General features: G+C 46.0%; 1 protein-coding gene across 1 annotated transcript in view; it reads right to left on the bottom strand.

Annotated features, from left to right (window-relative positions):
- RYR2 (ryanodine receptor 2) overlaps positions 1–20,994 on the bottom strand; it is a 3,854,281-nt gene that overhangs the window by 713,739 nt on the left and 3,119,548 nt on the right. The window contains exon 80 of the mRNA XM_069607971.1: positions 18,083–18,182. Coding sequence (XP_069464072.1) covers positions 18,083–18,182 — 100 coding nt within the window. The remainder of the gene's footprint in view (positions 1–18,082; positions 18,183–20,994) is intronic.

The raw sequence follows: 20,994 nt of genomic DNA, 5'->3' as shown, positions 1-20,994 counted from the left end.
TAAAATAATGTAATCTTCATTGTTCTTAACTGCCTCTTCTTCGTCTCAGTACTGTCCGGGTTTACATGTGGGGAAACAAAGGGAGCTGACTTACAATGACCTATAAAGTTCAGGGAAGGGTTGGGTTGGTCGTCAGTAGGAAAAGGGGGATACCATGTCTCACCCGAGGGCTCCTCACTCCCAGTCCCCAAGGACTATCCACCCAGGTGATCCTCCCTCGCTTCTCCGCTGCCAGGATCCGGATCCAAGCGTGATGGCCTTTCCCTGGCCATCTGCATAGAGGATACAAGGGATTTAGGCGTGAGCATGCCCTCAGGTTTCTCACAGAGATCAGCATTGAACTTGAGACCATCTAAAGGTTTATAGGGCAGTTTATTGAATTTGAAAATAGCCCAGGGTTCAAGTACGTCATGTTCTGGGAAAACAGGAATTTCATTAGTCCTGTGTCCTTCAATCTCCTCAATTACCTCACATCTCTGTTTTCCACCAGAGGCGGGATTCAGCTAAGAAGTTGGTCACTTGCAGTGTTTGGGATTTATAGTGCTGTGGTAAGTCAGAATCAGGAGATGGACACTGAGGCATGATTTTCTCAAGTTTTACTTTCTCTTCAAAGAAAGAAGACCTAGTCATTCGCTAGGCCTGTGTCACTATTCCCTGATCTATACAAAAGCCACTCAAAAGAGGTTCTTGTCTAGATGTCAAGATGCCTAAACCGAAAATCAGTCCGCTGTCCCAAATCCTGTTCTAACTTTCTTTCCCTACTTCTGTGATGATTCACAAGGTGTCATCACTTCTCCCCAAATTGGATCCGTTTCCCATGAGTCTGGGGAGGTGCGCCCGCTACCCATTAGGCCCCCTAGGGGTGGTTTAATGTGGGAGGACCTCATGGGGGCCGACTCCCCCTCTGGGGACAAGGACCATCATCTTGGGTACAGCCCATTGAGTGTTGTCGCTCACCAACATTCACCCTTCCCACTGTTCAGAACCACTGTATTGAAAGTCAATCCATGTACTGTTGCCATACTGGAAATAATCCTAAAGCCAAAAGTACCAGGATAAAGAACACAGGAGACATGAAGGTCATCGACTGCACTTGTACTGGTACGAGGTGGCCCAGATGAGGCAGTAGGAGTCAGTTAACACAGCCAAAGGACTTTTAACAATATGCATGGGAGGAACTTGATACAATGTATAAAAAGGAACAAAGGACTATCAAATGTGTCAAGCTCAACCGTGTCAAGCGTGGTCATGTCAAACCTCACCGGGTCTGGCAGCAGGTGTGGATGCGAACCAGCGAGAGTGGTCCAAGCGCTGCTGAAGGACCGGAGGCAGGAGGACGCCAGTGAAGTGCCTTGGGAGTCCTAACATGGGTTCTGCAGGAGCAAACCCGGGCAGAAGACCAACCCAAAGAGCAGAACCGCAGAACAGACGAGAGAAGTACAGCACAGCTGTCGAAGCAATGGTGGTGAACCGGCAGAGCCGGAGAAAAGACCTGCAATCCCAGAAGTCCTGGTGATGTACCACAATCCCCCACAAGATAACGGGAGGTATGAGAGACCCACAGAGATAGAAGGGAGGCTGGTTCACAAAGCTCCCTCTCGCATCTGTAGTGGGGAGCCAGGTACTGGATGTAACCAGAGAAGTGTCTGGGACCAAAATGCAGATACTGAGAGCATTCGATTAAATCTTCCTCTTCACAGTGGGGAAAGGAGAACCACTGACCCCCAGAGAAGGGCCTGGGACACAAAGGCAGACACAGAGTGTTCGAGGAAATCTTCCGCGTCACAGTGGGAAAGAAAAAACAACTGGCACCTGAGAGCAAAAACAAACTATCACATCTCCTTGCTTGCTCAGTTTCTGTTCAGTATTTGCTCTCAGGTGCCAAAGGCACCAGGGGAAAAGAGTCATTCCTTCTGGCCTTGTTGTGAACTGTGCCAAGCAATACCAGGAGAAGGGAGCCATTCTCCTGGTCCCAAACTACGGAGCTGTAGTAAAGTAAGGGGGGGGGAAGAGTCCCTCCCGGCCTTCTCTTGAACTGTACCATGCAATGCCAGTAGAAGGGAGGAATTCTCCTGGAGGCGCATATGTGTGAAACCTGCAAGCCAGGGTAAGGGAGGCATTCCCCTGGCATTTTGAATGCAAGAGAACAATCTTTTGGACGCTATCCATGCAATGGGAGATGGGAGCCATTCTCCTGAAGAAGGAATTTTCTGTTCGTTTATCCTTTACTTATAGTGTGAGGGATAGAAGTAGGGTGTGACACAGGACAGTGGAGTTTATTTTGATAGACTTTCTGATGGACTCTTTAAGTATTAGTTGTGAGGGAGGGAAACCCCGCAGAGATAGGGAGAGATAGGTTTTTGGTACTGCAAATAAATGTCTAGAACCATCACCATGCCACCTTTGTGTCAATTTCCTTTTTTTCAAAACCCTTTCACTTCTCAAAAAGAAAACATGAAACCACCAAGACATACTTTAGGTCATTGCCGAAATAGAGGGCAGCTGCTGGCTTCAGACCTTTACCCTTGTGTCTCTTTACCATAGACCCATGCCTATGTGAACAGTCCCAAACATGGTATTGTACTGCTGGAGCATTGTCCTGGACCTCCAGGGAGGCCTTTCTGTCTCTTTCAAATCAGTCTCTATCGCTCCACTCATGGGGTCCTCTCCTTTTCACTACCCACCATGGGGTTTCTTCCCTCTTTCACCACTCTGAGGCTCCGCTCTTACTCTCTCCCCACTTTCGGGGATCATGCTTCTCTTCCCCACACTGGGACTTTTATCAGTCTCACTCCCCACTCTCTGGTTGCTCTATACTTTCTCCAGTGTGGGTTTCCTCTTTCTCTTTCTTGGTATTCTCCCCACTACAGGGCTTGTCTCCCACACTCTCCCCACTATGGGGCATATCGGGTGTCTCCCTGCTCCAGGGCTTTTCTCACTCTCTCAGTCAGGGGATTCTCAGTATTCGCCCCTTCTCTGGGGGTTTCTCTTTCTCACAACTCTGGGGGTCTAACACTCTCCCCGCTTCAGGGATTTTGTCACACATTCTCTGCACTCTGGGGCATCTCGTGTCTCTCCCCACTATGGGGCTTTTCTCTGTCAATGTATTGGCAGGTTGTGATGGGCAGGGTACCTTGGGAGGCTGGTGTTGTGCTCTTCTCTTCACTGGACCCTTTACACGACTCATCTGCTTAGGTCCATGCCTGCCGCCGGCTTCTCTTCTTTCCTGGCCTCTGTTTCAGGAACAGTGGGCAGTTTCTCTGTTGGCCCACTCCTCAGCCCTCTAATACACTCTGCTCTTGTGTGAGGATTCGTCCCTGGAAGCTGTGGAGTTCCTGGCGATTGTAACCGGCTCATCTCTTGAGTTGGTCTAGTCCTCACACAAGATGGAGGCTCATTCCTTAAAGCCCGGCCACGCCCACAGCCCGGCGCGTTGTATCTGTTGTTCCAGTTTGTCCAAAGCTGCTGTGCTATGGCTCAGTGTTTCACCCTACGGATCCAGTTTACCTTCTGGCCTCCTGATCTGTTGCCATTCGCGTCTTTACGCTTGGTAGAGACCGTGTTCCTTCTACAGTACGTTCCGGCTGTACTTTCATTTTCTATTTCCCTTCTCCCCTGTCCGACCTTATTTCCGTTTCTAACCGCTTACGGTTTTTGTCTACTTCACCCTTCTGTCTCTCCCTACGCTTTCTTCTGCCTAGCTTTCTTTCCAAACTGCACCCAGGTTGGTATCTGTAGCTTACTCGACTTTCTTAGTTAGTTTCTTTTCGCGGTCACGGAGCCGCGGTTACTCTTTCAGAGTGAGCGGTGCTGCTTCCGACACACCCGGTGTCTATTCTTGGGTAAGTTGCCTCTCCATTCATTTTGTTTCTTTTACACCCCGAGATTTATCACTTACCTTCAGGGTATCTTATCCTCCTCTCCCCTGAAGGCGCTTATTCCACGTTCTATTATCTCTTCTTATCTTCTTCCCTTTTTCCACACTCTGAGGAGAATTTTGTCTAATCCTTGCTACATTATCAGAGGAAATCTTGATAGCGAATATATTCGCTGAACTAAGGAAACCAACTACAACCTCCGCTCCTCATCTGCATTTGGATAGCCAGGGTTTTTTCTGCCAAGGCTTTTTCCCTGGGATTTGGGGTCTGGCTCCTCGGGGTCCCCCTTGGGCAGGTTTCCTTCCCTGCCCAGGTGGCCTCTGGGGAAGCCAGACCCTACTTACACGATAAGAAGAAACCATCCAAAGATAAGCCGACTACAGTCCGTAAGAAGGCTAAAAAGAAGAGGTCTGCTACAAGTTATTCGAAGGACATACCATCTGAAGACTCAGGTGAGGAGGAGGTGGGGGAAGAGAGTGACCAAGCTGTTAACTTTAACAGAATACAACGCCAACAGATCCCCATGACGTCCTTGGAACAGTATCAGGAACTGGTAGCAGCAATGCAGAACCTCACAGTTGAAGTGCAAGCACTGAGATCCGAGAATGTGGCTCTACGGCAACAGGTGGTCTTGCATAGAGATGACCGAGGCGACCTCCCACCAATAGCCTTATCATTTGGAAAGTATGATGGCCACCCAGGCGGACTTAAAGATTTCATAGATGCGCGTCAAGTCTACTTTACCTTCCGTCCGCACGCATATGAGACGGCCAGAGCCAGGGAGGGTTTCATAATATCTAATCTAATGGTCAATGCTTTAGTATGGGCTACCTCTTTTGTAACTAACAACCACCCAGCTTTGAATGATTATGACTGATTTATCGGATCACTCAAGGAGAGATTTGATCGACCCGAGGTACTCTACACTTCGTATGAAGCTATCTTGGATGTGAAACAGGGCACAACGGATGTGCAGACCTACATCTCTCGATTTCTCTGACTCGCCACCAAGGCAGATTGGCCAGACTCGGCCAAACAGACCATCTTCCAGAGAGGCTTGCATGATGACATTAAGGACAAGTTGGCTCGTATAGCTCGTCCTCCTTCCTTTCAAGAAGTCATGACTATCTCGCTGAAAATTGAGTTCCGTCTGAATGAACGACGTCAAGAAAGAAGAAGACCTTGACCTTTCCCCTCCTCAGCACCACCTACTCAGCCTTTAAGGGAAGGTCATGGAAGTGAAGAACCCATGCAGATAGGAACAACCAGGGGTCCTTTAACCCCAGAGGAACGCAAGAGGCGCAGAGATGCGGGACTGTGTATGTATTGTGGATCGTCGAAACATCTTCTTCGGAACTGTCCTGAAGTTCCACCACGACGGAAGGAAAACGCCAGCCCCCGAACCGATGCAAGGGAAGTATCGGGGGATCAACCTACAGCCCGTGCTACAACACAAGATCAGTAGAGGAAAGCAAAGACAACAGACTAATGGTCTTAAAGGTACAGATCTGGCTGTCAGATTCCAACCCCATCGAGGTCTTGGCAATGTTGGATTGTGGAGCTGCAGGGAATTTCCTTGATGTTGACTGGGCCAGAGAAAATAGAGTGCCTGTACATACCAAACAACAACCAATTCCAGTGGAAGGAGTGGACGGTTCCCCAATTGTCAAGGAATCGGTTTCCTTACAGATGAGGCTGGGCCAAAATACGGAATTTATGGTTTTTGACATTATCAGAGCAGCCCATTTTCTATTGGTCATTGGCATACCCTGGCTTAGGAAGCACAACCCTTCGATAGACTGGGCATCCAATAAAGTAAGCTTTAATTCATCATATTGTCAATCACATTGTATGGAGGGAGCCTGTTACAAGACACAGTCAGCAGAGACAGAGATTCCTGAAAAGAGAACAGTGTCCGCCATACCTCTTCAGTACCAAGGGTTTGAAGAAGTATTCAAAGACAGGTTGCCTCGAAACGTACCCCCTCACCGACCGGAAGACTGTGCAATTGACCTGATACCAGCGGCCCCTGTACCCTTCGGGCGCATGTATCCTCTGTCCTGCCCCGAGAAGGAGGCATCGAGAGAAAACCTTGAAGCCCACCTTCAAAATGGATTAATTCAAGAATCCAGATCCTCTTGTGGAGCTTCATTGTTCTTCATACCCAAGAAGGAGTCATCCAAACTCAGGCCTTGCATAGACTATCGGGGGCTCAATCAGATCACCATCCGTGACCATTATCCTAGGCCTTTGATCAGGGACATTTTAGAAGCAGTCCAAGGGGCACGTTATTTCACCAAACTGGACCTCAGGGGAGCCTACCATCTCCTGAGGATCTGTGTGGGAGATGAATGGAAGACAGCCTTCCGGACCCCTTTGGGCCTTTATGAATATAAGGTCATGCCTTTTGGGCTAGTCAATGCCCCTGCCATATTTCAAAGGTTTATCGACAAGTTATTCACTGATTTATTGTTCATCTCAGTGGTAGTCTATCTGGACGATATTCTGGTGTACTCCCGCGATCTTCTGGAACATAGAGAGCAGGTCAAAGAAGTACTGCTCCGTCTTCAAACTAACCAATTACTGGTCAAACCAGAGATATGCATATTTGAAGCAAGCTCTGTAGTTTACTTGGGTTTCATTCTTTCAGGAGAAGGCGTTCAGATGGATCCTAAAAAGATCCAAGCCATCCTTGATTGGAAAGTACCTCAGAATGTCAAGGAGATTCAGAGGTTTCTAGGATTGGCACATTTTTACAGAGAATTCATCCTCAATTTTTCACGACTAGTACAACCAATCACTAATCTCCTCAAAAAGGGAGTTAAGTTTGAGTTTAATCAAGAACAAAGGGAAGCATTCTGCATTTTGAAGGGACATTTTACTTCTGCCCCCATTCTGGTGCAACCTGACCAAGACAAGCCATTTATTCTTGAGACAGATGCCTCTGCTGGAGCAGTGGAAGCAGTTCTGCTGCAAAGGACCAAAGACGGTCTGGAACATCCAGTAGCGTACCATTCAAAAACCTTGACCATTAGTGAGCGAAACTACTCTGTCCTTGAAAAGGAATTACTGGCAATGAAACTGGCTTGCCAAGAATGGCGACATCTCTTACAAGGAGGCAAACATAAATTCCTCATTCGCACAGACCACAGAAACCTGAGAGTACTGTAACAGATGGAGTGTACTAATGCCCGTCATGCTCGTTGGGCTTACTTTTTCTTACAGTATGACTTCCAGATCACTTACATCCCTGGCACAGAAAACCAATTGGCAGATGCCCTGTCCCGTAGCCTAGGAAGCAAAGGTACCATCTATCTAGGCCACTACCTAGTTCTCCCAGGTATACAAAGAGTGGCTGCAGTTATTCCTTTTTTACAGGATCTCTTGGTAGAGTACCAGCAGGAAAAGGTTTGTCCACACATTGTCATTAAAGGCACTGACTGGTTGTATTATCATGATAAGGCCCTGTAAATACCATCGAAGACCCTTCAAGATCAGGTCCTCAAATGGTGTCACGATACTCCATTGTCGGGTCACCCAGGCATACGCAAGACTCAGGAACTTATCCGTCGTCAGTTCTGGTGGCCGACCATTCTACAGGATTCCAACAAATATGTCTCGTCTTGTCCGGTTTGTGTTCGTAATAAGAATCCTACAGGCAGACCAATCGGATAGCTACAACAACCCAAACTACCAAATCAACAGTGGGAACACATTTCAAATGATTTCATAGTGGAACTACCCATTTCCCACGGCATGAATACAGTTATGGTAACCATAGATTCGTTCAGCAAGTTGGCACACTTCTCTGCCATTTCCCACCTTCCTTCTGCTCCAGAGACAGCGGCAATCTTTCTACGTGACATTGTCCGATTACATGGTTTACCTAGAACGATAGTATCAGATCGAGGATCTCAATTTACCTGTAGATTCTGGTCTACGTTGTACAAACAACTGGGTATTGACAGAGCTCTGTCATCAGGTTACCACCCTCAAAGCAACGGTCAGATTGAGAGACTCAACTCCAGTCTTGAACAATACTGGAGGTGTTTCTGTAGCAATACACAGGACGATTGGTTTACTTTCCTGCCTCAAGCAGAATTCGCCTACAATAATGCCTTTCACATGACCATTTCTTCTTCACTTACGGATACCACCCCCAGCCACTGCCTTGGACTCATACCTCTTCCACCAGCACAGCAGCCATTGATAGCCTTTTAACAGAACTTCTAGAGGTTCAAAGAACTGCTAAGAAGGCAATGGAGGTCAGCAAACAGTCCCATAAGTGATGGGCTGATCGAAAGAGAAGTACTAACCCAGACTGGAAGCCAAGACGGATGGTTTGGTTGTCCACAAAGTTTTTGCCTAGATGGGTTCATACTGGAAAATTTGCTCTTCGTTTTATAGGTCCATTCCCCATCGAAACTCAGATAAATCCAGTAGCATACAGACTCAAGTTACCTCAATACCTCCAACGGGTACACCCAGTCTTTCATACCTCCTTACTCAAAGAACACAAGATTGACGCATATTTTCAAAAGAACTCCATCCAGAATCCTGCAATTCCTCCGAGTCAGGAGGAATATGAGGTGGCATATTTGGTGGACTCTCGGTATAGAAAGGGGAGTGTGCAATATCTAGTACATTGGAAAGGCTATTCTCAAGAAGAAAGAACCTGGGAACCTAAGAGACACTTGCATGCCCCCAGACTTGTAAGGCAATTCCATCTACTTCATCCGGGGAAACCCGGAGGACCCCGAGAGAGAAGGGGTATACTGGCAGGATTCGCCCCTGGAAGCTGTGGAGTTCCTGGCGATTGTAACCGGCTCATCTCTCGAGTCGGTCTAGTCCTCACACAAGATGGGGGCTCATTCCTTAAAGCCCGGCCACGCCCACAGCCCGGCGCGTTGTATCTGTTGTTCCAGTTTGTCCAACGCTGCTGTACTATGGCTCAGTGTTTCACCCTACGGATCCAGTTTATCTTATGGCCTCCTGTTCTGTTGCCTTTCGCGTCTTTACGCTCGGTAGAGACCGTGTTCCTTCTACTGTACGTTCCGGCTGTACTTTCATTTTCTATTTCCCTTCTCCCCTGTCCGACCTTATTTCCATTTCTAACCGCTTACGGTTTTTGTCTACTTCACCCTTCTGTCTCTTCCTACGCTTTCTTCTGCCTAGCTTTATTTCCAAACTGCACCCAGGTTGGTATCTGTAGCTTACTCGACTTTCTTAGTTTCTTTTCGCGGTTGCGGAGCAGCGGTTTCTCTTTCAGAGTGAGCGGTGTTGCTTCCAACACACCCGGTGTCTATTCTTGGGTAAGTTGCCTCTCCATTCATTTTGTTTCTTTTACACCCCGAGATTTATCACTTACCTTCAGGGTATCTTATCCTCCTCTCCTCTGAAGGTGCTTATTCCACGTTCTATTATCTCTTCTTATCTTCTTCCTTTTTTCCACAATCTGAGGAGAATTTTGTCTAATCCTTGCTACATTATCAGAGGAAATCTTGATAGCAAATATATTCGCTGAACTAAGGAAACCAACTACAACCTCCGTTCCTCATCTGCATTTGGATAACCAGGGTTTTTTCTGCCAAAGCTTTTTCCCTGGGATTTGGGGTCTGGCTCCTCGGGGTCCCCCTTGGGCAGGTTTCCTTCCCTGCCAAGGTGGCCTCTGGGGAAGCCAGACCCTATTTACACGATAAGAAGAAACCATCCAAAGATAAGCCGACTAGTCTGCAAGAAGGCTAAAAAGAAGAAGTCTGCTACAAGTTATTCCAAGGACATACCATCTGAAGGCTCATGTGAGGAGGAGGTGGGGGAAGAGAGTGACCAAGCTGTTAACTTTGACATCTTACTCATTTTGCGATGCAGGCTGTCTCCGGTCACCAGTCTGAGAAGCCAAGCTGCACTCGCTAGGTGCGCATCGTGGCCTGCAATACTTCTTGTGTGTGTTGCAGCCTCCTTGAACTCAGCGAGCTTTGCAGATCCTCTGATTTGATTGGTCCTTTCACTAACATGTTAACAGAGGCTGTTATTTCAGCGATGTTGATACTGTAAAGAAAGTTGTGTTAAAGTAGACAAATTGGTCCGAGCCCGGCAAGGGAGACTAATTGAAGGTTGTGTGTTTAGGTGGGTCTGAGCCCAGCGGTGGGGGACCGAGGGTGAACAGTGAACCACCCGAGAAATTGGATATGTGAAAATCCTGAGAACATTGTGTTAAAGTGGGTCTGAACCCGGCGGAGGGGGACTTGAGGTGAATAGTGAATCGCCTGAGAAATTGTGTACATGTGAAATCCTAAGAAGAAAGGAACTTTAATGTTTATTTGTCGCAACAGGCCATCTGAAATAAGAGACTTTGAATGGCAAAGAGACTTTGGCATGGAAGGACCCGACGCTGAGGTTTTGAACTGCATCCTCATGCTAAAGTAGCCAGAGGATGTGCTAAGCTCGAGTGTGCCACCTTGCTGAAAACGTGGGGAAGGGGAGCCAACGGCTCAGATATCCTGACACATCATTTCTTGAACACTTTTCTTTTGCATAACATTGTTTCCCACTCCATTTATATTTAGAGGTAAGGATTGGCAATAGGTTTTTTAGTATAGGCCCTTTTATTTGGAAAAAACTCTACTAGGACTGCGTTATTATTATTTGATGGTCGTAGCTTCCTCCCATCTTTAGATTTAGGATTAGATAAGCATTTTTCAAACAAATTGAAGTTCAATAAACACCCTTGAACTGTGGTCACTTGCGTCTGTCTTACAGTTTGATACCATGCCTTCCTTACACTATTTACCCAATAAAGTGTTCGTGCATGAGGGAGGGATGTTGTCTTAAGTCCCTCTCTGGGGTTTCCTGTCCCTAAGAGGAGTAACCTTAAAATGGATCCTGCTTACCCTGTCCCCTAGGGGGTGTTAAACGTAGCAGACTCGACTCCCTAGTCCCAAAGCTAGTGTCTCCCTCTTGGGGCGAGGTGGCAAACGTCTAGGATTTATCACACCTGCCCATACTTCTTGCTTGAATGTGGATGGGTCTTTCTTGGCTGTAGGTGGCATTCTTAAGAGCTGGCATTGTTCCCCATGGATTTCTGTACCAGGCACCCCCCTCCCTCACCTTTTGCCACTTCCAACAGTGTCAGGGGAATGTGCTGCTGTTTGTACCATGTGAAACTGCTAGCACTTGCCCCGCTTTTTCCTAAACCTCATGCCTATGTTCCAAACTGGGTCTGTGCTAAGTTCTGGAGATGTATCTCCAACAAGGCAATGAGCCTTTTTAGCGTCTGGGTCCCTAGGATGGCACACTGCATGTTCTACCTTCCATCTACCCTACTCATCTACCAGCTTTCACCACCTTGTCTCGCTTTTCTCTCTCCACCCTACTCCTTGTCACCACTTTCCAGTCTATCCTCTTCTGCTCCACGTTTCTCCATCATCTGCCTTCTCCTTCAACTCCTTTCTTCTCTCTCACACCGCTGTTGGTTCCTCCTCATCCTGCTCTCTGGTGTTGCTCTTCTGCCCCTCCCTTCACCTGTTCACTGCACAGCTATGCTATAATTTACACTGTTCCCTCTTTATTTCCAACTCCCACACCCACCATTTTCTGAAAGTCTCATTTATAGATGGGTGGGGCTGGGATCTGCAATTGGCTGACTGCACTCAGGTGGGTCAGTGGTGCGAGCATGGCTTGTGATTGGGCATGGCCTGTGCAAACTACTGTACCTTCACCTGATCACTGAGGGCTAGTAGATCACCCAGTGGCTTCTTTAGCAAACAATATTAAGTATGCATCCATTATCTTGGTTTTCTTCCTAAATCTTTGCATTTTTAGTAATGTATTTATGTTACTGAGGCAGCAAATTAGGTTTACAATTTCGGCCTACTGGGCAAACAAACAAGGAAAGTGATAGGCTGGGAAGTCTAGATGATCCAATATATTCCCCTGACAGGCCTACATCACTAAATCGGTGGCAGTCGCTAATCCCCTTTCACCACAGTCCCTTGCCCTAGCCTCAAGTAAGTGACTTTGTAATAGAACCCAGAGCCATGAGATTCGATGAACGTTCAGGATGGGCGGTGGGGGAGGGGTTCAGATTCAGGAATATGACTGCATTCGGTAAAGGGTTAAGGACATGATTCAGATGCCCATAAAGACTGCAACACACTATACTTTGGGAGCAAAGGTGGGATAGTAACTTGTTAAATCTTGATGCAACGTGTGAATTCATTCTCCATCCTAAAGAAAAGTCTGCAGGAAATTTGGAGATGCGACCAATAAAAATGTGTGCATTTCCATGCTGTAGGAGACTCAGTTGACATATGCGCAAAAGATATTGTATTCCTAGTTGCTAGCTTTCAACCTAAATACTTCACCCTGATGGTGCAAACATAGATCGGATTAGATTGAAATCCTCCAAACATGAAGATTGGTGCTGGGCAACTAGCAAGTTCTAGTTGTAGCTTTCATCACATTTTAATCCTCAAAGTTTGGACCATTTTAAAAGGAAGTAACTTTCCAATACCATGAATGGCTGTGACCAATACCCAATGGGCATGTCAGTTCTCTAGTGAATCTAGAAGATCTATTTTAGGATAATGTAATAGAAATGTCACCCCTGAGGGCTATAGTAATTTTTCTTTTGTACTTTTAACATGGCTTGTAACAATAATAGTGAAAACAAATTGATCTTTCCATGTGACAAGTATTTACCGAGGGCATGCCAAGCTGAAGTCCCTTTCTTTAGTTAAGTAATTTGTGGCACAGTCGGTACGTAACGGTTTGCCTCCTTTCCTGACTCTTGATCGAAAGGGGAATGGCTTTTCCATGTAACCCGAGATCGCACTGACCCCCCAAAGCCCTCCAATAAAACACATGGGAGAGTTTTCAATTGTCATAATTAGGGCTCTTCGTAATTCCTAGAAGGTGGAAGAAATTCCTCATCAACTCACCCCGCAGAATGAAAAAAACAGGCCTGTAGAAAGGATGAAGGTGGAAACGTGAGAAGGCAGTCCTGAGGACCCCTGAGTAGCTGTAATGGAAAGGGAAAATGCATAAGTAGGTGTTGGGAGACAAACTGATGCATCACCCACTCCCAGGAGCACTCCTATCTGAATGAGATGATGTTATCAGAAGAATTAGAAAAAAGGAGAACAATGTCCATAGGCTAGGAAACTCTTTCCTCGTTAGAGGAAAAGTAAACACAACAAAGGAGCTGACACACCTCCGGGAAGCAAGAGAAAAAAAAAAATGAAGGGAGAGGATTAAACATAGGATGAATAGTAGGAGGTAAACAGTCCCCAGTTTCATGTTATAACTGATACTCCACAGAAGGAATAATTTCCAGTCCTGGGGATTCCAAGTTCAAGTTCCAGAGGAAAATCAGGATTGATAAAAAGAACCAAAGTTTACCTGCAGCCAAAAGGAAGAAGACTGAAGCAATATAGGAAACAAGCCAAGGTTGATAAGATAAGTCCATGTTTATCGACCAGCGAGACACAAGGGACAGTCCAGGCACAAACCGATTTCACATTGTCGTGGAGTCAGGAGCCAAGAACGAAAATGCAGAAGCCAACCAGGAGCAAAACAAGCTAAGGTCTGGAAGCCAAAAGGCACCAGCGACCAAAAGGACATTGTAACAAGAAAACAGTGCTTACGATCTGGGAGAATATTGAGAAGCAGCGTTATGCTGTCACACGTAGGTATTTACTTTCCCCGTTGACACCACAACGGGTGTCCAGTCAAAGGATCGAAAATAAAGGATCGAATGACCTTTTGATCGACAGTCAAAGAATCGAAAAAAAAAGGGTTGAATTATTTTTTATTTATTTATTTATTTTTTGGGTTGGTAAAAAAAAATGTTTTTAATAAAGAAAACGGGGGGTTGGGAGGGAAACCCCTCCAAAAAAACCAACAAAAAAAAATAAAAACAAAAAAATTCGACCCTTTTTTTCAGTCCTTTGACTGTCGATCAAAAGGCATTCAATCCTTTTGTTTTCGACCCTATAACTGGCAACCACCATGACGCAAAGGCAGCAGCGTAGACAGATGGCAGGTGTAGTGTAAACAGCGGTCTGTGTAGAGCCAAGGGATTTCCCATGGCTGCAGCAGGCCTGTTTCGTTCTGGGCCTGCAGGAATTATGACATTAGCAGAGGTGCAGCATCAAAAGAAGATGAGAAGATAGAAGAGTTGTGACACACGTCCATCCAATCATTGGCCACTTGATTACAAAGTGCTGAACCTATAGCCACAATCCAACTTCATAGAAACGTAGTAAAGCATTATGGACATCTCAGAAGCAAATTCTCCTAAATACTAATGTGCAATCAGCAAAGTCACCAATGTTGCCATATATAGGAATCCTATGTGCCTGGCTGGGCGCCAATGCCACACATTGGACTCTATGCCTCCAGATCGTCAAGGGGAGACCCCGGTCTTTGAACACCACACTGCCCCAATCTATGTCCTGGTGATGTGCAAAATGCACAGTAATGCCAAGTTGCGGCCAGAACATGCTGAACTTTGCTGGATCCAAACATGGCATGGCATGGCATCCCAACTGGTAAGTCAAAAAACAGTCCATACAATAGATCAGAATTCCAGATGAGGTTAATGAAATTATTCCCAAAAATAAATATGGCATGAGGAGAGCATCCTTACTTTCTTTCCCAAATTCCAGTATTCCCCTCTGTTACGAATCTGGACTATTTGTCACTTCCCCACAGAGGGGAGCCAACCCCTGTAAGGCTAGGGAGGTGAGCCCACTCAGCAAGACCCTCTCCAGGGTTCTGGGCAAGTGGGACCTCACTGGGAGTGATTCCCGTCTTGGGTACAAGGACTCCCATTCCTGCAAGGAACTCCCTGTCCAGAACACATTATGTACCTACATGGTAACTGGAAAGACAATCGTTAATTCTATTTTGGATGTTCCTGGTAGTGACATTTCCTAAATCTCTTTGGCTTCAGGTAATGCTGTATCTCACCTGAACCCCACAGTCAAAGAGGAACTACATACCCCTTTTGTTTGTGATGACGTACATAAAACAACAATTTGGAACGAGACATTGAGAATCCTACACAGGGGCAAGCCTCTGACTGGAGTACGTCCTGGATGGGCAGCGCCACGTTAGGCTGCGGAGTTGGCAGTAGCGTGGAGAGTGAGCGAATCGCTAGGAAGACGTCAGAAGGCTGGAGTCTTGACCAGCAAAATAAAACAAGGTCAAGGGAGGGACAGAGATGGTAAAGCGACAGTCTCGACTGGTGGCACGAACACAAGGAAGCCGTGGTGAGGCCTATTAACGGACACCGAGACCAGACTGCAACAGAGAGATCTGATCCCTGATCTCTGCATGAAAAGTACATTAGAAGCTGAACCGAGCAGCGGAAGGGAAGTTAACGCTCCCGCAGAGGTAGCGCTGTTGAGAGGGGCGAACACTGATATTCCATGGTAGGAAAGCCACAAGGGTTATGGGAGCCAGAAAATCCTGAGCGGCAGACACCCTACCGAATTCAAGCTAAAACAAGTCTATCAAAGGGCGAGAGGGCTTTGGAGAGCCCTGAGAAACCGAGACAAATTAATATTCGAGGCTGGGAAAGCCACAGGGTTTATATGAGCCCGGAAAACCTCAGTGGGCAGACGTTCGTCCGAGGCCCAGTTAAAATAATCCTGACAGAGGGCCAGAGGACTTTGAGAAGTCAGAAAACATGAAACATAACTAGCAGAACTGAAGAGAGATTTAACCTGGAGGGTTCCAGTCTGTAAGCACAAAACAAGAACACTGTCGAGCATCATGTGGAATTGTGTTAAGAACACCTTTTGTTTCTGGAAAGAGTGAACTGTATGTTAAGATTTGGCATACAGAACCTGAAGAGAGGTAGAGGACTGTACTGCAATACATCAATGAACTTTTAAAAGTTCCTGAAAATAGGGATCCAAGTAATTGGGCCAGGCAAAAGCCAAGGGTAGAGGCAACTGCTCCAACCTCCTTTTTCCTTTTTTCTTCCTTAGTGGTGGGGCCATATAGTTAGGCAGGGGACTTCCCTCATAGCAGTAAAGCTACATAGTCATTTTCATTAATATTTGAATACAAAAACCTTGAACATGTCACGACTTAGCCCGACTCCTCCTCGTTCGCCACACCTCGCACTGTTACTTTCTCCAACATCATGTTACACATTGTGCAGTCAAAATGTACATACACCATATATCTACCCCACTTGTCTCTTCACTCCCCTAGTTAAGTCCTTTTGTTATTCGTTCAAGAAGCTGGTGCGTGCTTACATATATTACATGAGATGTTAATTCAAATTGTGAATTTCAATGATCTCTGTAAAAAGCCTTTCATTGTTGTAATATAGTAGTGCTTTCTTTGCTTCAAGCTGCCTTTGACGATGATGGAGTGTAGTCAGAAGATCAAGGACCTTGTTCGTCAACCTTAAGCAAAGATTGCAAGGCCTCCACAAACACCGGAAAGAAGACAGTTTTACCTTTTTAAACTACCTTGAACTTTATTCGATCGGGAAATAGGGCACTAACCCTACAGTGCTTTGAATTTCCAAAATATATTTAAAAATGGCCATCTCCTTTTCAAGGCCTCCCAAGTAATATCAGATTCAGAAATTAGTAATTGCACCAAATAGTCATGCTTTATTTGGTCACTAGAGACCAAATATGTTATTTGAGAAGGAAAGTGCCAAAATATAAACATAATGGGGCGACAAGAAATTGTGCTTCACTGATCTGGAGCAGTCTGTGCACACCCTGAATCTAGCGCTGCAGAGCCCATCCTTGCATCTGTGGAAATACCTTGGTCGCTCGCCCCTTTGTACAAATACCCATGAGTGTCAGCGCCTTCCTTTACTTTTCTAATTCCTAAGAGCTTGATGCTTGAGCACCTATTCCAATTTTCAAAATGAATGATCCTGAGTTTCCAATATTTAAGCACATACTAGGTTCTGTAGAAACCTTCTGTTGTGTTTGAGGACATCTTAAACAAAGCTTGCTCATCCTTGTATTTGCTTGACTCTAATGCCATTGAGTCATTTTTTCTTTAGGACTTTACAGCTCTGTAAGTGATGTGCCTCAAATCTTTGTATTACCAACACTTACTGTGTTGAGGAGATGGGGCAGTGGCAGGCAGCTAGTGATTTGGAAGAGAGGGTGTGCTAATGTTGAGAAAATGGGTCATGATAGTTTGTATACGAGACTCCACTAGTGCTGCATTGTCTTTAACTCATATGTATTTGAGGAGAAGTTAATTCCTGAAGCTTTTGATGCCTTTCTGCAGATGCTTGCAGGTATTTTCGAGTATTAGAAGGATTTATTACATAGTTATTTTCTGCACCCTTGGTTCTACTCTCCTTACACTTGAAGTAGAGGAAAATCGCAACTGTACAGTTCTTGTTCATTTCAATATAGCATTTGTTTTTGTGTGTACTTGTTTTATTAAAAAGCAGTAAAGAGGCAACCAGTGCTTCCCAAGACTATGGGCCTCATTAGACGGATGGCGGTGGACCAAGGTGCTATTAGCACCTTGGTCCATGCCGGTCAAATACCGGCACCGTTTTGGTGGAAAGGGGAATTACCGCCCTATTCCAAGGTTGGTGGGGCGGTAATTCCCCCTACCCCCATTGCCCTTCCCCATTCCCATTTTTGCCCCATAGGGCATAATGGGAATGGGGAAGGTGCTAATTACGGTGCCGCAAATTGCGGTACCGTAATTAGCTCCCTGGTCCCTTTGCGGGTTGGTTGCAAAAAGCAGGCGTTAAATTCCCCAACCCACAAAGGGACCTCGTAGTAAGGCGGTAAGGTTTTACCGGTAAACCCTTACCGCCGTCCGTGTAATGAGGCCCTCTATCATTATAATGGCTAATGTAACATGCACAATGTATTTTCACATTATTCCTTTAGTTGGCTCTGACTCAGACCATGATTTTGTAGCTGGATTCAGGGATCCAAGTAGCCCACCAATATTTGCGGTTACCTGAGAATGTTTGCAGGTCAGGTCTCACCACTGCTAGTGTTCTCTTTCCATTATGCTTAACTGGGCAAACACAGCATCATTTGAAACATATTTCACTAATCACAGGCTTCTTTTTCCCTCAGCTCCAAGATGGCAAAACACGTGGCAGTCTTTCTTCGTGTGAGGATTCCGGAGCTCAAGCACCAGTGAGTATACAGTATATACACCCCATAATTTAGATAGTAAGTGGTTACCTTTGCTTGCACTGATCATTTGCAGTACCATCTCAGCAGCGCCCCGGTCGTGCAGTCTGGCTTGTTGATATAGAAGCTTCTGCTTTTCCATTTCTTTTTCCTGGAAAGAAAATCCAAACATTTAAATGATGACCTTAAGTAAATCAGCTCTAAGTCCAGCCTGATGGTGACTTGTCCTGTTGTGCATTCAATATGCTGATTTTCAACATTATGACTATTGTTTAAACAGAACAGAATACATGTGCAATCTTTTACAAACTCTCAAACACATGGCATTACACTCCCTTGAGTTTTTGGTAGAGCACTACAAGTGGATGCTGGAGCACTTAGGAACCCTGCACACAAGCACTCAAGGCTGCTTAGATCACTGTGGATTCAGTTTCAAGATACTTCATCCAATAGTCCACGACTTGGTGATAACCTCCATTGAAGGAGTTACAGTAACGAGATGAAATACTGTACTGTGGAAGGGGGCGAGCTTCCACGAGTCACTAAATAGGTTTTACAGCAGTATCTTTGAATTGCAGGAGTGAACATGGACTGTAATTGCCATCTGTACACTCTGACAGTTGACTGCAGCCACTAGCTCCAGCTACTAATGCACCTTTAACTCAGCACAAGTTCATGGCGGCTTCTTCTTACCTCTGTAGATTTAATGATAGTTTGATAAGCAGCTCATCTCTTTGAACATGTATGTTTGGCAGTGTATCTTTTTAAGATGATACAGATTGGCACAACCCATTCCGCAAGGTAAAGTTTGGAAGCAAGGCATACTTTGCTAAGATCTCGCCCTTCAAGTAGCTCAACTCTTCTCATCCGGTCACATTCACTCTTTCTCCCTCTCCTCGTCCACATCCTCTGTCTATACCTGATCCTAGCCCTTGCCTCCCTGCTTGTTCGCTCACTTTCACTCTTTTTGCCCTTCCTCCCTGCACTGTAACACCACTGCTCTCCTATCCTGACCACTCGCCATCAGCCTGAACTGCGGTGTTACGGTGGTCACCATATATGTATGGACCTGTGAACACCAGACAATGTTCACCTGTTGAGAGAAACCAGCTGAGCACTGGATTGGCTCCCCGATTTCAAATGGTGTTCTACAGCTTCTCCTGGTTGGCCTGAACATCCCTGCAATGATCATTAACAGGGCTATCCAACATTTCTTTTAAATCATTGCCATAAATGCTTCTACCAGCTCTCTTCCCAGCGGCTGCTCCTGCATTGCCCAATGCCCCCTGCACATCCACAAGCACTCCAATCCTTGACTTGCCAGTCCATGCACAGACGCTGGTAACTGTCCTCCGAGTTCTTCATACATTTAACCCCTGCTGCATGATTGACTGTGCTGTGTTGCAGTACCCACCATTCTCCCTTGCGCCCCTGTCAGTAACTATTTAATGCTTGTGTATCTTCAAATCAAACCTGTTCACTGAAAGGCACCCTTTGTTCAAGGTGCATTTTCATTAAACAGGTTTGATGTGAAGATATTACCCCCTCCAAGCCTTGCATCACTGAGTGGGTAGTGGCAAACATCTCCCATGGTCATGTCAGCCAAATGCCTCGTCTCAAAATATGGAGCTTGGTCACAGGGGGAAATGGACAAACGATAGAGGAAAAAAGCAGCAGAGGGTTTAGATCATCCATTCAGAAAAAGTGGCCAGACACGAATACACTGCTCAGAAATAGGTAGCATTGTTCTGAAGAGTCCACCACACCACACCACAGCACACTGACCGGGGAATTCAACAATATTTATTAGCTAAGCACAGCAATCTTCAGGACATCTTAGAGATGAGAAGTCTAAGCTAGCTTCACTTTTCCTTTTCTGTGTAGCTGATATAGGGGCTATCCTCAGCAACTGAACCATATGTACTATTCCAAAGTGACAATATATTGAGTGGCACATCTGAGTGTGGAAGGGGTTGAGGTTTTTTTTACAATTAACCATCAATCCATACTGTATATACAATGAATGGCACCTCATTGGTTTGGTGCCTGGGAAGGGAGGGATAGAATGATGTTCCAAAAGGACTCAGGAAAAAAAAAGAGCAGCTGGGGGCATTGTAGTCTGGTCACAGGTCACTCCACCACACAAGACTCACTTTTTACCAAAGCACTAAGCTGAAAGTAGTACTGTAATCATGCTGACAGCACGCAGACCTGCGGTGCTAAAAAAACGCAGAGGAGTTTGAGAAAGGTGTGGGTCAGGAGTTGGAGGCATAGTCTACAGAAGAGTGTGTGGCAGGATGGCAAGGAGATCTCGCGCCTTGAAACAGTTGTGTATAGGCGCATTACAAATGCCATATCATAGAGGTAGGAAGAGGGTATGGGCATCGAAGGAGGTGTTAGAGAAAGGTGGCAAAGAGGCAGGGAGTGTAGTGGAGGTAAAGGAGAGTGGGAATTTCAGGAGGAGGGAACCACTGACGTGAAGTTGGTGGTACTGAACACAAGGAGGAGCTGAAAGTGCACAGGAATTAGGAGAAGAGGAAAACACCTGAAAGAGAGGAGGAAAGGAGGGAGAGAGAGTGAATGAAAGCGGGGGAGAGTGCGAGTGAGTGAATGGGCATGTGGGCCAGGAGGAAAAGGAAGGAAAAGGAGAAAGAGATACGTTTGGTAGGAAATCTAAAACACTGAGAGGAAAAGGACCAGGTGGAGCAGCTAAGAGTTGCAGAGAGTTGAAGAAGTGGAAAGCTAAGGAGGAGAGGAACAGAGCGTTCCATGATGTCGAGGAGGGAAGAAAGAACGATCCAAAAGTGGGAGATTGTAAGGAGGAGGTGGTGCCTAAGTCAAGGTGCAAGGGCGACTGATGAGAAGGACAGAGTAGGTGGTATTCCACTTCCCTGGTCATTCCTTGCACTTTGACCTGGGCAGCACATCCTAAGTGAAGGAAGAGACTGTAGCAGGGTCTGAGA

Source organism: Ambystoma mexicanum, chromosome 4q (genome assembly GCF_040938575.1).
Source record: "Ambystoma mexicanum isolate Mex_15411 chromosome 4q, UKY_AmexF1_1, whole genome shotgun sequence".
NCBI classification, from domain to species: domain Eukaryota; kingdom Metazoa; phylum Chordata; class Amphibia; order Caudata; family Ambystomatidae; genus Ambystoma; species Ambystoma mexicanum.
The sequence above is the reverse complement of the archived record's forward strand: the minus strand, read 5'-3'. Positions and strand labels throughout refer to the sequence as shown.